General features: G+C 40.0%; 2 protein-coding genes across 2 annotated transcripts in view; both read left to right on the plus strand.

Moving 5' to 3' along the window:
- rasa3 (RAS p21 protein activator 3) overlaps positions 1-6,202 on the plus strand; it is a 35,974-nt gene extending 29,772 nt beyond the window's left edge. Inside the window, exons 19-24 of the mRNA XM_079339093.1 lie at positions 1,516-1,622; positions 2,744-2,826; positions 2,942-3,150; positions 3,239-3,342; positions 3,456-3,639; positions 4,023-6,202. Coding sequence (XP_079195219.1) covers positions 1,516-1,622; positions 2,744-2,826; positions 2,942-3,150; positions 3,239-3,342; positions 3,456-3,639; positions 4,023-4,098 — 763 coding nt within the window. The 3' untranslated portion in view covers positions 4,099-6,202. The remainder of the gene's footprint in view (positions 1-1,515; positions 1,623-2,743; positions 2,827-2,941; positions 3,151-3,238; positions 3,343-3,455; positions 3,640-4,022) is intronic.
- A 1,620-nt stretch (positions 6,203-7,822) lies between these two features.
- On the plus strand, positions 7,823-14,978 carry pros1 (protein S). Its single transcript, XM_079339360.1, has 14 exons — positions 7,823-8,164; positions 8,739-8,896; positions 9,082-9,106; positions 9,188-9,271; positions 9,403-9,525; positions 9,692-9,817; positions 10,634-10,762; positions 10,861-11,101; positions 11,736-11,922; positions 12,078-12,242; positions 12,390-12,558; positions 12,984-13,120; positions 13,212-13,440; positions 13,926-14,978. Exons 1-14 carry the CDS (start codon positions 8,086-8,088, stop codon positions 14,111-14,113), a joined length of 2,040 nt encoding a protein of 679 aa, XP_079195486.1. The 5' UTR covers positions 7,823-8,085; the 3' UTR covers positions 14,114-14,978.
- The last annotated feature ends 509 nt before the right edge of the window (positions 14,979-15,487 follow it).

The raw sequence follows: 15,487 nt of genomic DNA on the forward strand, positions 1-15,487 counted from the left end.
CACCAACGTATCATAAGGGTTTCCAGCACAGCTCTGGGCGTTACACCAGATGTGAAAGCAGCAGGTTTTTTTGGCTGAATAGTATTTATTTATTATAGTTATAAAAGAGTCTTTGTGGGAGAGTCAAAAATGTGGTGTTTGTAACCCCTTGTGCTTCATATTCAGTGTATCCTCTGGTCCTCAAACTCTTTATCAAACACATCCTGTTTACTGTACCTGAATGGTCCATAGTGGTGGTTTAACATGTTCTATCTCATTGACAACCCATAGTGTACAAATATCTTTATTACATTGATTGCAGGGAACAGACGTCCACGGTTCTATTTATCTAATGACATTGTGAAAGTTAAACTAGCTTAGGAATAACCTTCAAACAACTAATCCATTATATTTATTTATTGACTGGTAAATTAGAAAATTGGTCCCAAAACACAGCATTCAGCAGAAAATCCCACCTATAAGTCCTTTTGATCCATAAAATGACAGAACAAGTGATAAATGCCCATCTGAAATATCCAGAAAGTTCAAGTTTTTTTTTTAAACTAACAAGTTCAAAAGCACAAAACTGGCCGAAAAACTGTGATATAAAAAGAAGTTGATAAATTAATCTAAGATAATAAAACTTCAACTAAACACACCTAAAACAATCCAAACTCTGGTCAGTTATCTTTGTATTTAATTTGGCACACTGGTTAGCCTAGAGCCTCAGTCTTCATCACAGCGGCCTTGAGCTTAAATCTGATCTCAGCTCTTTGCAGCATGTCATCCCCCACTCTCTCTCCTCCCACTGTTTCCTGTCTTAGCGGTCCTATCCATTTAAAGGCAAAATTGGCCAAAATATAAGAAATAATAAACAACTAATTAATAAAACATTGACTTGTGACTGCTCTTATTTTCTTACACTTGGAGAGGATTGATGTTCATGCCATCCATTAACACAGCATCAAGAGGTGTTCACTGAATGTTCCCCCGTGTGAACGACAGATAGGCTACACGTGACGTGTGACTGGTACCTTGTTTTAAAAATAAACATGTCATGAATTGTTGAGTGTGATGGATTAACTATCTCTAGCTTTAATGTCTACTTCTTTCTTTGTTTTTTAAAGAAATACTTAAAAACAATGAAACCAGCGGAATGAAATCAGACTTTAATTTTGTCTTATAAATACTTTATGTAGTAATGGGTAAAACATAAATACCTTTGATCTCCTGACTCAGAATTTGAGATGAATAAGAGCTGTACTGAACATGTAGAGTAGCATTTACCACGAGGAACCTCAAGCATGTGGATGCAAAGATAAATGACAATTTTATTTTATTTATTTATTTTTTAACAGAATGAAAGCATAGTTTTAATGCAATCTTATACATTGAGATATTGCACTAATTTAGTGGAGAGGACATATTTAAAGGATGCATTGTGACAATAAATAAATGCATTGTGACATATTTTTAAAATCTGTGTGGAACCTGTGAAGATTTTCAGTGGTTTTTCTCTCACTGCGTTTCCCTCAGATTTATGATCAAGAGAGCTCAAGGAAGAAACCGTTTTGGCATGAAGAACTTCAAGAAGAGATGGTTTCGCCTCACCAATCACGAGTTCACCTACCACAAAACCAAAGGTGAGGAAGAAGATTACTTAGAATCCTTTTTGGGGGATTCAGTGTTTCCTTCTCATTTTATGTCATCACGTGAACTTCTGCACAAATCAGCAGGAGGGAGAGAATCTGCTGAATGTACATTTAGTCTGAACACAATGTACGTTCAACACATGTGGTGGAGATTATGTTCATGAGCAGGAGAAACCTTTGTGCTGCATCCAAACAAGCTCAGGCCAAATCACACACATCCAGACCAATGTAATCCAGACCAAGTTTCAGAAGAGAGTACTTGGATAAGTCTTTTACGTTTTGAGGTTGTTTTGGTTGTGTTGATCTTTCATAAACTGTCGGCTGTTTTATTCTTAAAAAGGTTCACAGAAAGAATTGTCCCTGAGTCTAGTTAAGGTTAAATTCCCTCTTGCATTAAACTTTTATGTAAATTAATTATTTTCTAAAGGGGCATGCATAAGCTGTGTACTCTAATGATTTATATACAAACTACACAAGAGATTTTCAAAGAGGTTTTTAAATTCCTCTTTTCTCCCCAGGGAAGCCTAAAATACTGCATGACAAACATTTAATAAAGAAATGTGTTAATTCAAACTCAATTTATCATCATTTTGAATTCAGTCTGATTTATTGCAAATTAATCGATGACTGTCTGGTTATTTGCAAGCAAAGTTCTTGGTGGAAAGTTGGTCGTCTAAGCGGAAAATCCGAGGCACTCTGATCAGTATGAAAATGCTTTATGTAAGAGGAATGTGTCTGCGCATCGTGACTCAACTGACTCTTCATCAGGACATCACAAAAGCCCGACTTATCTTGAATATTTCTCCCTAAATCCACTTACAAATGATCTACAAAGACAGCCTAACAATAAATGATTCAACATACTAGTAACTAAACTAGGTTTAAGAAAACACAGCTCACACTGAAGTCCCAGGTAGGTGACTGGGACTTTTGGGAACCCCAGATGTGATATGAACTAAGAATACAGTATACTAACTAGAATACAGAGTGTGCTCTAATGACTCTATGGACATGGCTCACATTTTATAAACTCATATTGTTACAGTTAAGTTTTACCCTTTGCTCCTGTATCATTCATTTTTCACGTCTGTTGTGTTTCCTTGTACCTCCAGGCGAGGGCGCTCTCTGCAGCATTCCCATAGAGAACATCCTGGCTGTGGAGCGATTAGAGGAGGAGTCTTTTAAGATGAAAAATGTAAGGAACCCAACACAGCTTCCCGTCCATAAATCATCCACTGTTTGTCAAAATCTGTTTCGATTAGAGCTTTAGATTCCTCACTCACGTTTTGTCCTCTGTCTCCCTCCTCCAGATGTTCCAGGTTATTCAGCCCGAGCGGGCGCTCTACATCCAGGCTAACAACTGTGTGGAGGCTCGTGACTGGATCGACATTCTGACCAAAGTCAGCCAGTGCAATCGTAAACGTCTGAGCACCTATCACCCTTCAGCCTACCTCAACGGCCACTGGCTCTGCTGCAAGCTCTCCGCAGACACAGCTCCTGGGTGTTCACCCTGTACTGGGTATGTGAGGTTGTCCAAATCCACGTATGTTAGCTTACTTTTCTTTATTTCTGCGCTCTAATCCTCGTGTGTTTGTGTCTGTTTTCAGCGGCCTCCCTGCAAACATCCAGCTTGATGTAGATGGAGACAGAGAGACTGAGAGAATCTACTCCCTGTTCAGCACGTACATGACCAAACTGATCAAAATGCAAGGTCAGACAAAAGTAATTTTAGGAGTATGAAACGTCTATCTCTACTTTTGTGTATGTTTCCTCATTTAATCTTGTTCTTCTACTTCTCACTCTGCTGTTGGTCTTCCCTTGCAGAGGCCTGCGGCAGTAAATCGGTGTACGATGGGCCCGAGCAGGAGGAGTACTCCACCTTTGTGATTGATGACCCCCAGGAGACCTACAAGACCCTGAAGCTGATCGTTTCAGCTGTGCAGACTCTAGAGCAGCAGCACACTAAGTACAAACGGGACAAGTTCAAGAAGACAAAGATAGGCAGCCAGTACGTCCTTTTTTTTAAGTTGTTTTTTTTCTTCTCTCTTTTGTTTTGATCTTAGATGATGATGATTTATCTTTAGATGATGGTGATTTAAAAAAATATGTTTCTAAGCATAATAACTTCCAATGTGGGCCAAAAGGTGGTGTAGACACACACAATCCACAGTTGACTATTATTAATGTAACATGAACAAACGATGCTGAAGATTAAATGTTACACCTTGAACATTCAAAATGAACTCTCCCATCGAACAGCTCACATCAGCGTTTGGTTCGGACCTTTTTGGATAATTGGGCCTCTAGTTCAGCTCATAACTTAATTATCCTGATTGAAAAAAAGAGACCACTCTCTAACATATCATACCCTCCTTATTTTTGTTTTCCCAGGGAGCATCCAATTGGAGACAAGAGTTTCCAGTGCTACATCCGCCAGCAGTCGGAGAGCTCGACCTACTCCATCTAGCAGCGGCCCTGTGAACAATTTCTATGATGCCGAGAAACCAGCATATCGTACTCTGCTGCAAAGAAATCCATCATATCAATGCTCCGTGTCTTGTGTTGAGATTTAAATCTCTGTTCTCCCCGATAGTGGAGAATTTTGGAAGCAGGTGATCGTGGTTTGGAAACAAGTTTTTCCAGAGTTGCTTGTTTGAATAATTTTTAAGGAAAATAAGAGTTTTTAGATGAACATCAGACTGATGCTGAGCTGATGGACTTTTCCTTTTGCAGTCCCTTAAGGTGCATCACTCCATCTTTGGAGAGCAGACCTCAGATCAACAGGGAAAAAGAGACAATTCTGTTTGAAAGGAGGGATGTGAATGAAGAGATAATCAAAACATTCATCGTTTTCTTACTCCTTTCTGCGACGTGGCGAGACAACAAACAACAATTTTCACTGGACAGTTTCGACAGTGACAAACGCGCACTTTAATCGGCTCCAAATTTCTGGATGAACAAGCCTCACAGCACACTTTCAGAAAGCTTATTTTATCTGTTTGATTTTTATTTGTGTATTTTAATTCTCGTTGAAATGTTCTGTTGTATTTCATTCTAGAAAGAAGGAAGACGGGACAACTATTTTTCCTTCTCAGGCGCTTTAAACCCATGAACCTGTGTTTTGTTTTTGTTTTGTTTTTTGTCCCCGACCTCCTCAAGAAGGCCGTGAAGGTTGAGGGCACAAAAGAAAGGAATTGTTGGGACCAAGGACAGCCAAAAGAAGCTTGATGTTAGCGTTAAAAAATCCTACCACCGACAATTTTATCCACAATTTTTGAAGCCCATCTTCAATCTCAATGTTAGTGTTTCAGGACTTTGGCATATAACGACTCATGAGAGTTGCTCAGCTGTAGTTTGATATTGTACTTATGTCACCAGCATCAGGGTGAGATGAAAGCTAAGAAATAATACACTTGATGGCAGATTAGATGACCTTCATCTTATTGTCAATGTATGACCAAAGAAATTAGAAGGATTTGAACTACAAACCACATTTCTATAAAAATCAGAACCAGACTGACCCACCCAGGCTTACATGCTGTAAATCCATGTTGACTCCCATATTCTATGAAGAAGAAAAAAAAAAAATGAACCTACATATTTTCAGTTAGATTCTGGGTTTAACCACAATAATTCAGATTTTAAAATATCCATTCAGCTCACAAAACAGACAATGTTTTAGCACAGATCATTCACAATGATAGTTTTTAGCTTATCTTAATCTTATATTTTAACTTGAATCTTTATGCGAACATTTTAACCGTTCTTCTCTCCAGTTAGAAAAGTAAAATAGATAGCACGTCACTGGTTGTGTTGCCCTGTTGGCTGCTTAATGATACAGTTCCTCTGTTTTGTGCGTTCAGCTCTGTCTTGCTTTAACAAGCTGCCCCCTGTAGTTTAAAACCTTTTTGGATGCATTCCTCGGGGAAACTGCCTGCTGTGAATTTTACCCGTCAGAATCTGTTGAAGGTACAGGATTTAAATTGTTTTGTCCTTTTCATTAACCCACATATCAATCAGCATTAACTTTTGCCAAACCAGTGCATGTGAAATCTAGTTGTAGTTGCAGTGATAGCCTCCACGGTCACTTCTGTGCAACTGTGACTACAAACCACCACTTTTTTTTGTATCATCAAAACGAAATGGTTATAAAGCCTCATGGGTGTTCACAGGACCCTGAACAGTGCCAGTCACCACTTTTATAACATTCTCTTCATGAAAAACACACAAAAAAAATCATTGTCAAGATCTTCTTTTATATCTCAAAACTTTTTTTTAAAACAGCAAAAACAAACAAGCAATTATTTCAATGTGACATTTTTTCTTTGTCAAATATGTCGACCTATGAGGACTTTTCTCAACAGATCGACTCGGTTTTCTATCTTTGTCTTGTCATACAGATATCTCGCTGTGTATCTGAACTGAATGACTGAGTTTTGTGCGTTTTTGTGAGTGTGCATTTGTTGGTATGTGCAGGAGTGATTGAAATGACGGGTTGTATTGCCAACTGAGTAAACCCAGTGTTACGGGTAAGAAAAGGAAGAGTCCCACTTGTTAAAAAAAAGAGAAAATCACTGCCTGTAGTTGTACTAAGGAGTAGAAGGAATGTGGAAACAGTTCCTCTATTCTCTCCTGATCTAGTGTCTCTCCTTTTTCCTCTTGTATAGAACCACTGTTCCTTGTTTAAGGAACCTTTGCCAATATATTCTCCCTAAACATTTGTATGTATCTAACACTGTAATAACAATTAAATAAGAAAAAAGAAGCATTGCTTTAATATCTGAACTTTGGTGAGTGTTTGTTTCCACCAGTTACTAACTCCCCTCAGGTTTATAAAACTCAGCAGCTTTTTGTTGTTGCCAAAACTAATCACCAAACTCATCTCTCATCACATTTATAATCATTTTCAGTTCAACCTTCCCAGAACTATCTGCTAATCTGGTGGGGTCACAGCATTGACAGTAATGGTGACATCCTTCACCAGGAAACCCACAAAGGAATGACTTATGCAATAATGATGTTTCAGCATGCAATAATATGAACAACCCCAGAATAAGCCCATCAAATGATCAAAAATCAACGCACATCTTCAAATAAATGCATATTGTAAAGGGAGAACAGTGTATTTTGTACAAATATTTTAAAAGTATTAAAATAAGCCTGTTATATGTGTACATACAAATGTTGAATGAATGGTGAAAATGTGATGTGTTTTTTCTCCTGGATAACTAAATGAAACCAATATTAATGCAACAGCTGGTGTTCATCTCATTTGTTGAACAGTTCATTCTACCTTTACATTGCACACAATACCATCATAAGGTTGATGAGGAGGATGACTGACTACTATGTCCGTTTATCTTCCCATGAGAAATAATACAGTTACAGCCAATATTAAAAAACAGCCAATATTTCCAACCAAGTCTCCTGTTTTTGACAAAATACCTTCCAATAGTAGCCTTCTGATATTACGCAGGCTATAACAGCATATTGACAGTAGCTGATATGAAGGATGCCCAAATCCACTTTTATTCAGTTTAGATCTGATCAAGATAGGCCTACCGATACCAATACTGATACTGATCTTTTTTTTTTATCATATTAATATTTTTATTGTCTCTGGTTTTATGGTTACACAAAACTGTAGTAAATGTATTATTCAAAACGCAAAGAATTATAGCCAGATACAGTTTTTGCACTTCAATTAAAAATAGTAAGCTGTCCTATTCCTATGACCCTCCCTAATGCCATCTGTATTTTGTATCCCCTCATTCTCCTCTCAAACCATCATCTTATAAATTGAAGCACACTGATAGGCTACATTTCCTTAGCCCTGTGCTCTGTGTTGACGTTGTATTGATCGCCTGTCTGTTTGTGACGTAATATGCCGGAAACATTATAGATGTCATGCTGTTGTCTTCATAACCTTCAGCAGACATAACGTTGATATTCAGTATCTACAACAGCTCTACTTCTCTAGAAGTAAAACTGTGAACTTTGAGGGCAGTTTATTATTAAAAATATTGTTTTACTGTTGGCTGAGTGTCATACCTGTGCCAGTTTGAAACCTTGGCATTTCTTGTTCGTCACTTTCATTTAGTATTGTGGTTGCGCGCGCGCGCATGTGTGTCTGACACTCCCAGTAATCCTTTGTGCTCCAAACCTTCTGTCGTGTATTGTATTTAGAAAACCCTATTTTCTGCATCAGTTCAGCCAGAGCATCAACAAGTTGGCGTGTAAGCAAACAATGGCAGTGTCAGCAGCGCTCCCTAGCTGCCTCCCCCTCACTCCCCTCTGGATCTGCTCTCCTGGCGGCCCCCGCCACTCCTCCTCTCCCTACGAAAACACTTTCGGGAAGAATAAAGTTTTTCTCCCCCTTCTAACGGACTTGTACGTAGCAAGCCAGCTGTAACTCAGAGCCAACCCGTGGCCTAGCAGGAAGAACGGCCCGACTATGTGGAGAAAGAAGCGGGTACTTGGGGAATCCTTGGCTTGTCTGCTGTTTCTTGTGACGCTCGTCGATGCTTATCGATGTAAGTATGCAAGTGTTTGGTGCGTGCGGTTTACACTTTGAACCCTACGTAGTGAAGTAATTCACGGAATGGCCTGTTACAGACAATTTGTAGTCAGTAGATTGAGAGCAGCTCTCAACGTGAATATGAACGGGTACAGGACTTTTAACACAGAGCAGATAGTGTGAGAGGTCACAACTCCTCTCGACACCGTGGTTAATATGAAGCTGCTTGTTGCGACCACAAGGGGTCATTTCTGGGAAATAACCGTTTCGCAATGACCTTTTTTTCAGGCCAACTCATAGTAATTGTCCACTTTGTCCATGCATGCAGCAGCTTCAGCAGCCATCTGTCATGTGAAACAGAGGACTGGAATTCCTGCTGGGATCTGTCATGTGCTATTATATTGTAGCTGCCTATGCCTGCTTATATTAATCACATATGTGAGAGGAAACACTAAGATAGTAAACTGCATAAGTAACAAAGGGGCCCTGGTAGTTGTAGTTGCAAACATGCAAACCTCACTCAAAATGGGAAAAGTAATTAATGCATTTGGATGAGTGTGTGATTTACAGTATGTATCTGTCTGTCCTAGTCCTGAGCCAGAGCACAGCCTCCCAGTTCCTGAGCCGGCACAAGAGAGCAAACTCACTGTTTGAGGAGAGCAAGAAGGGCAACCTGGAGAGGGAGTGCATCGAGGAGCTGTGCAACAAGGAGGAGGCCAGGGAGATCTTTGAGAACCAGCCCGAGACGGTAAAGCTGAGCTGATCTCTGGATAACATCTGGACCTATCCAGATGTTTGACTGGAGTTACAATTATTTTCAAAAACAGCTGGCTGTAATTTCCCTCGCTGCATGATCTCATCTGTTTGTACCCTATTTTTCTTATTGTCAAATATGAATAAAGCCTGTTCTTTCGTCTCTTTGGTCTTTTTTAGGAGTACTTCTATCCCAAATATGTTGGTAAGTTAGCAGATTGTATTTTTGCCTGTTCTATATCTTGTAGTACGACCTTTCCTTTTTCCAACTTCTTTGTTGTTGCAGCATGTCTGGGTTCACACCGTGTTGGCATACCAAGTCAGAACACAGATTCTGCCATCCCATCAGACCTTCGCACCTGTGTGACAGGTGAGGGACTTTTTGGTGGAGAAAAAAAAAAGTCTGCATTTTATGTTATTATTTTAAGGTATGCAAAGGTTAGCTACACATGTGTTATGCTTTAATTCAGGCTTTGATGTTGTTTGTGTGTGTATGTGCAGAAATTAGCAACCAGTGCACACCATTTCCATGCTATAAGGAGGGCTCGGAGCGCTGCTTGGATGGCCAGGCCTCCTTCACATGTGTGTGTAAGCCTGGCTGGAAAGGCGCACGCTGTGAAGATGGTGAGTTTTGAAACATCAATTGTGAAATTAAAAAAAGTACTCAGTGGCTCATGTCTTACATCCTGTATACATTTAGATTTTTTGAATGAATTAAACCAAACAACTAATGAATGTAACCCTCTTAAGTGGCTGTATTGACTGCTGATATGTTTTCATTTCTGGGCAGACATCGACGAGTGTTCAGATCCTGAATTTCCAGCTGGATGTAACCAAAAATGTAAAAATTTCCCTGGCAGTTTCCACTGCATGTGTGAAGAGGGCTACTTCATCAATGAGAAGATCAACTGTGTGGGTAAGATTATGACGATAATGTTAAAGTCTTCATAGTCTTTACTGCTATAAATAAATTACTTCATTTGAGTACCACTGAAAGACAGAAGGGGACAGCTTGGTCTTCTCTCTCGTTGTGCGTGTGAAGTAATGGCTTACATCCCACAGTATGTGAATACATGATGTCCCAATAGAACAGGGACATACAGGGCTAAGGCAGCTGCGTAAACACATTTCTATACAGTGCATTATTCTTTGTTATAACTTCCTTTATATTTCTCCATATGGACCGAAGGAACCCTGTGCACTTTAAAACCCAGCTGTTGTCCTCAGGGGCTGAAGCATTTGTTATTTCTAAAGCTGACCTGAGGTGAACTCTTGAGAAACAAAACGGGAAAAGATTTTACTGAATGAAAAGACAGTCCGTCCTTTATGCTGTTGACGGACTTCCAGTCTCACGTCTCTATTATGACAGAGCAGAGTGAACCGGCTCATAGCGAGTAGATGCTTGGATCCGTGAAATTGTGTGTGGGCAGTTCTCTCAGTGTTTATCTACGAGTTGAGTGTTGAGGACAAAGTCTTAACAAACATCAGAATGAATCAGCCCAGTCCATTTGCTTATCATTTTTTAAATGTTCTTTGGCAGGGTAAGAGCTCATCAAAAGGAACCAGATCTTATGACTTTTTTTGTCCCTTTCAATCATTTCGATTGCATTTTTAGTTTTACCCCATTTAGTTGAAATGCCTATGTTATTTAATCATTGAGGACTGACACAGATCATATCAATATTCTCACTAGACAATTCAACCATGTTTTTCCTTTGACTGTTTTTTTCAGATGTCAATGAATGCCTCTTGTACCCGAGTATCTGTGCACAACCTGCTGAATGTGTCAATACACCGGGCATGTATGACTGCCGGTGTCCCTCAGGGTTCAAATATAACTTCACTTCCAAGACCTGCAACGGTGATCGATGGAAAACATATTTTAAAATTTAAAATTACTTCACTGAGACGATGTATCTCGATTGACTGTGCTTGAATATGTTTTCCCTGTTGTTGCAGATGTAGACGAGTGCGAGTTTGATGTGTGCGATGGGACGTGCTTCAACACCGCGGGCAGCTATGAGTGCCACTGCGATGGTCGCAAGGGTCTTCGTTTGGGAGAGGATAAGCGATACTGTGAAAGAATCCCTGAGTGTGTGCAGTTGTACGACTACACACACTCAGAGATGCTCTACCTGGGGGAACAGTTCGCTGGCCTTCCTGTCATCTATCTGCGTTTCCGTCTGCCAGAAAACACTAAGTGAGAACACACACTCTACAGCTACAGTATAAATAAAGGGGAAATAAATGAAAATCTTACTGCAGCTTCTTTCTCTTCCAAAAAACTTCAAAACGAAAAAGACTGAACATACATTTTCACTTCTGTCATTTATTAGGAAGTGGAACAATCCACGTCAGTAAATATATAAGTTAATGAGAGGTCTATGTGAGTTTGTATTTTTTGCTAAAACAAACAAACATGTGGTGGAGTTCTGCAGGAAAAAGTCCTTCAACCGAGAAATCAGTGAGCCCTTTGTCTGTCTGAATACGCCGATCAAATCGATTTCTTCAAAATAACGTTCAGCTAACTTGTGAGATTTTAATGTTTTGTGGCACAACCTTAATTAAAGCTTCATCATCACTCTGTTTTTTAACAATCTTAAAAAAAAGTTCTTTGTATGTGATGATGATCATTCTGAACAAAATGTGTTTAAGTATTGGCCTTTTGGTGCCTGCAGTTCTTAATGTCAGCAAAAATCCAGCAGTTATACTAATCCTATTGCATTTAGTGAGGTACAAAAGGAAACTGTAACTTCCATGTTGGTTTATTTTATTGTCAATGCAGCACATAACATGTAATATTCAACATCTGTCATTTTGTTTCTGGCTCTCAGGTTTGCAGCAGAGTTTGACTTTCGCACGTTTGACCCAGAGGGAGTTGTCCTCTACGCAGAGTCATCCCAGAACTCTTGGTTCATGCTTGGACTGAGAGGAGGTCGAATTGAAGTCCAGTTCAAAAACCAGCACACATTCAAAGTGACCAGCGGTGGGAAATTTATCAATGATGGACAGTGGCATGTGGTAAGAAGAAGCATGAGTCCAATATTGACACACACAGCTTGTTATCTATAACTAACTGAAAAGCTCGTCCATAAACTGAACTGATGGAAAGTGAATTGTGTTGTGGTACAGTGGGAAAGACACAGATTAATACTGCATATGTAACATACTTTCAGATCTCTGTGGATGAACTGGAGAGCAGCATCAGTGTGAAGATTAGTAAGGAAGCAGTGATGAGCATCAACAGCCCTGAGAGTCTCTTTACTTCAGTGAATGGCAAACTAGAAACCAAGGTGTACATCGCTGGTCTGCCAAACCGCACAGATAACCTCATCAAACCTGTAAGCATGCACACTCATCTAATCCAATCAAACATAGCTTTTCTGTTCATGTGATCAAATGTAGCAGATGAATGAGAATCATATAATTAAACTGATTTAGACCAGATCCAATCCAGTGTTTTTTTTTTGTCTCCATCCTTTCATTAGATCAACCCCCGCCTCGATGGCTGCATCCGGGGCTGGAACTTAATGAACCAGGGGGCATCTGGGGTAAAAGAGGTCATCCAGGAGAGGAAGAGTAAACACTGCTTTGTTTATGTGGAGCGAGGTTCTTTCTTTTCTGGGGCAGGACTGGCACACTTCAACAATGACTACAGTGAGTAAGTTATACTGGATACATAAGCACGGGGAAACATCTCCTCTGTAATTGATTCCTCTCTCATTTCATGAGCATTGAGTAGCTATAGTAACAGTGCTGCAAGACTATATGCAGTTCTGTGCATGTTTAAAATACAGCATTTATTGCTGTTATCAGCTAATGGGGGGGGGGGGTCATGGACAAAATGAGACATCAAATTCCAGAAATAAAGGCCCTAGTTGGCTATGGTGGGTTTTCCATACAGGTCTTTTTTATGTGTTCATTAAGAGCAGCACAAGTGTAGTTTAAAGGAATGTTTCTTTAGATGTGATTTAGGCAAAGTACACCAAAAGCCACCGCCATTCTGGTCAACACGGCAAAGACCTTCTCTTTACCCTGATAGAAGAAATGTATTTGTGTTTGTGTATTTGTGCTGTAATCAGGGGATTCTGGGAGCTGGAATGTGGATATAAAGATGAACATACGCCCATCCAGCAGCACAGGCGTCCTCTTTGCTCTGGTCCAAAACAACACAGTCCCCCTGTCGGTGGCTGTCGTAACGCAGGGTGAAGAAGAAGCTGTAAGTTCATTCATTTCATTTTGTCTTGCATAAATTCAAGTTCAAACAGGCACAATTAAAGTATGTGATGTTGTTGACATCCCCGCTCCAGAACCTGCAAGTGTTCCTAGATGGTGACTTGGTTGCCACACTGGACTCACTCATGCTGTGTTACCCTGATCGGCTGACAGTGCAGCTGAATGTGACTCCTACAGACATCCAGATCTCGGCCAACTCGTCCACCGTGACCTACGTTAATTCTGATGGCCTGCAGAAGGCACTGGAGCGCCTGAACAGCACCATGCAGAACCCCATCAGTACATATATAGGAGGAGTACCAGGTTAGTTGCAGGAGCATGTTGGAATTAAGAGATGTTGGAAGAGTCTTAATTTTAGATAGATAAGATAATGGATAGAGACAGGAATATGGGGTGGGGATGTCTGCCAGCAAAGTTCCACAGACTAAATTCAAACCCTCAGCATGCGTAAATTGGGCACCGACTCTACCAACTGAGCTATTCCAGTGACCCTACAATATACATTTTTGACCAGATGAGGGTGCTAGATTGATGCATGAGGGCTGACAACTCATCCTATGGGAAGACACAGCCTTCTAAACTCAACTTTCCGACAATCCATACAAAAGTTTCAGCGATATTTCCTGAAAGCCCTATTGACAACATCCCGCTGTGATCATAATCTCTACAAAAGTCTTTTGTATTTTACCTGTTTTTAAAAAAGTCACTTTGTTTTCTTTGTGTTGCCTCTAGTAACCTTGGTATTAAAAAAGAAAAAGTAACCTCTTTCTCTCTGGCTCACTCTACAGACAATGTGCCGTTACCTGCCACCCCTGTGTCAGCGTTTTACCATGGCTGCATGGACATCACTATCAGCGGCCAGCAGCTGGACTTCGACGAGGCTCTCAGCAAACATAACAGCATTAAGTCCCATTCCTGTCCTCCTGTTTCTGCCCCTGAGAGTAACCCCAAGGCTGCAAATCCGCACAGAAAGTGACCCTAATTAACAAGCCATCAAAAAAGACGTCACAAGAGGCAGCATCCAACAGCAGCCAGGATGGGGATGAGAAAGAAATGACCAGAAGAAGAGATAGAGATAGATTTTTACAGTCGTTTTTGTTGACTCTCTGTGATGGTTCCGTTTTAAAGTGTGACATGCTTTTACCCGTACAGTATTATTTTTCCTGCCCTGGGAGCAAGTCTCTTCTTTCACTAGAGAAGCACAACGACAGCTGACTTGCCAGTGAGCTAGTCAAAAGCTGGATGGTTCCGTGACGTCGTTGTAACACCTTGTTGCAATGAAATAATTGCTTTGTAGGAAACTTTTAAAAGGAGCTGAGCTCTGGAGCACACATTTCGCTGTTTTGAGTGAGAGATGATTTATGTTTGTGTAGAAAAAAGTAAACAAACGGTCACTGTTGACCAGGCTTTGGGACCACCTGCATCTTCATCCCTGTGGCTGAATCATGGTACTATCTTTAAATCCTGTTTGTTGTGTTTGTCTGTTGATTAGCAAGAAAGCTAAAGCGCAGGATCCAGATCTGTTTATTTGATTATCACGTGATACGTTATTCGAGCTCAGTGTGCCTTGGGTATTGTCTTGTCTGAGAAACATTTTTAAAACGTGCTGTATCGTTTTCTGGTCCTAGTAGTAACACACTATTCTTGTCAACAGATGAAAACATCTTGCATCATTGCTGATTTTTTTAAAACTCGTTTTTCTTCAGTGTTCTCCTTCTAGTTCCATGTTCAGAATGGGACAAGACCGTATGTAAGCCATCCTTATATATAACTTAAATCTAGTTGTTCACTGTTGTCTTTGTTATGTTTGTTTTTCATAAAAATTGTCAGAGCAACCTTCATGGCTAGCGTTACATGTCATCATTGCATTCATCTGCCTGAATTTCTTCCTTGAGGTTTCGAAAATGAGGTTTCTGCTTTTGTACTGTAATCTCTACAGTGCTGCATGTGCCCTAAGACCTTTATCATACAACAAACTGTTAAACAAGAGGTGTGTTTGCCTCTAACATCAAAGAAGTATCCCTCAGTCATTTAGAGGTTTTAGTAGCAATGGATAGCAGCAGGACAACACCATGATCCAATATGCCACTTTAGACTATGTGGTTTCTTACATTAGACACATGCTGAAAACTTTCAAACATAACAATGTCTATAATTGAAGAGTTCCTCAATGTTTTCAAGTTGGCCTGCCATTTTGTCTCGTAAAAAAATGCAATATTTGAACATGTGATACACTTTAGCCTCCTGGCCTCGAAACTCAAATGGGAATACAGAGGGGAAAGCAAGTGGAACCATTAAAACAGATGTTAGGTCAAATCATGACAAACAAAACAGAAAGAAAAACTACTTG

The sequence above is a fragment of the Symphodus melops genome (genome assembly GCF_947650265.1).
Source record: "Symphodus melops genome assembly, chromosome: 3".
Taxonomy (NCBI): Eukaryota; Metazoa; Chordata; class Actinopteri; order Labriformes; family Labridae; genus Symphodus; species Symphodus melops.

Coding starts and splice junctions, on each gene's coding strand:
- pros1 (XM_079339360.1), top strand. CDS start 8,086: ATGTGGAGAAAGAAGCGGGTACTTGGGGAATCCTTGGCTTGTCTGCTG. Junction 9,818..10,633: donor TGAGAAGATCAACTGTGTGG/GTAAGATTATGA, acceptor TGTTTTTTTCAG/ATGTCAATGAATGCCTCTTG. Junction 13,121..13,211: donor CGCAGGGTGAAGAAGAAGCT/GTAAGTTCATTC, acceptor TCCCCGCTCCAG/AACCTGCAAGTGTTCCTAGA.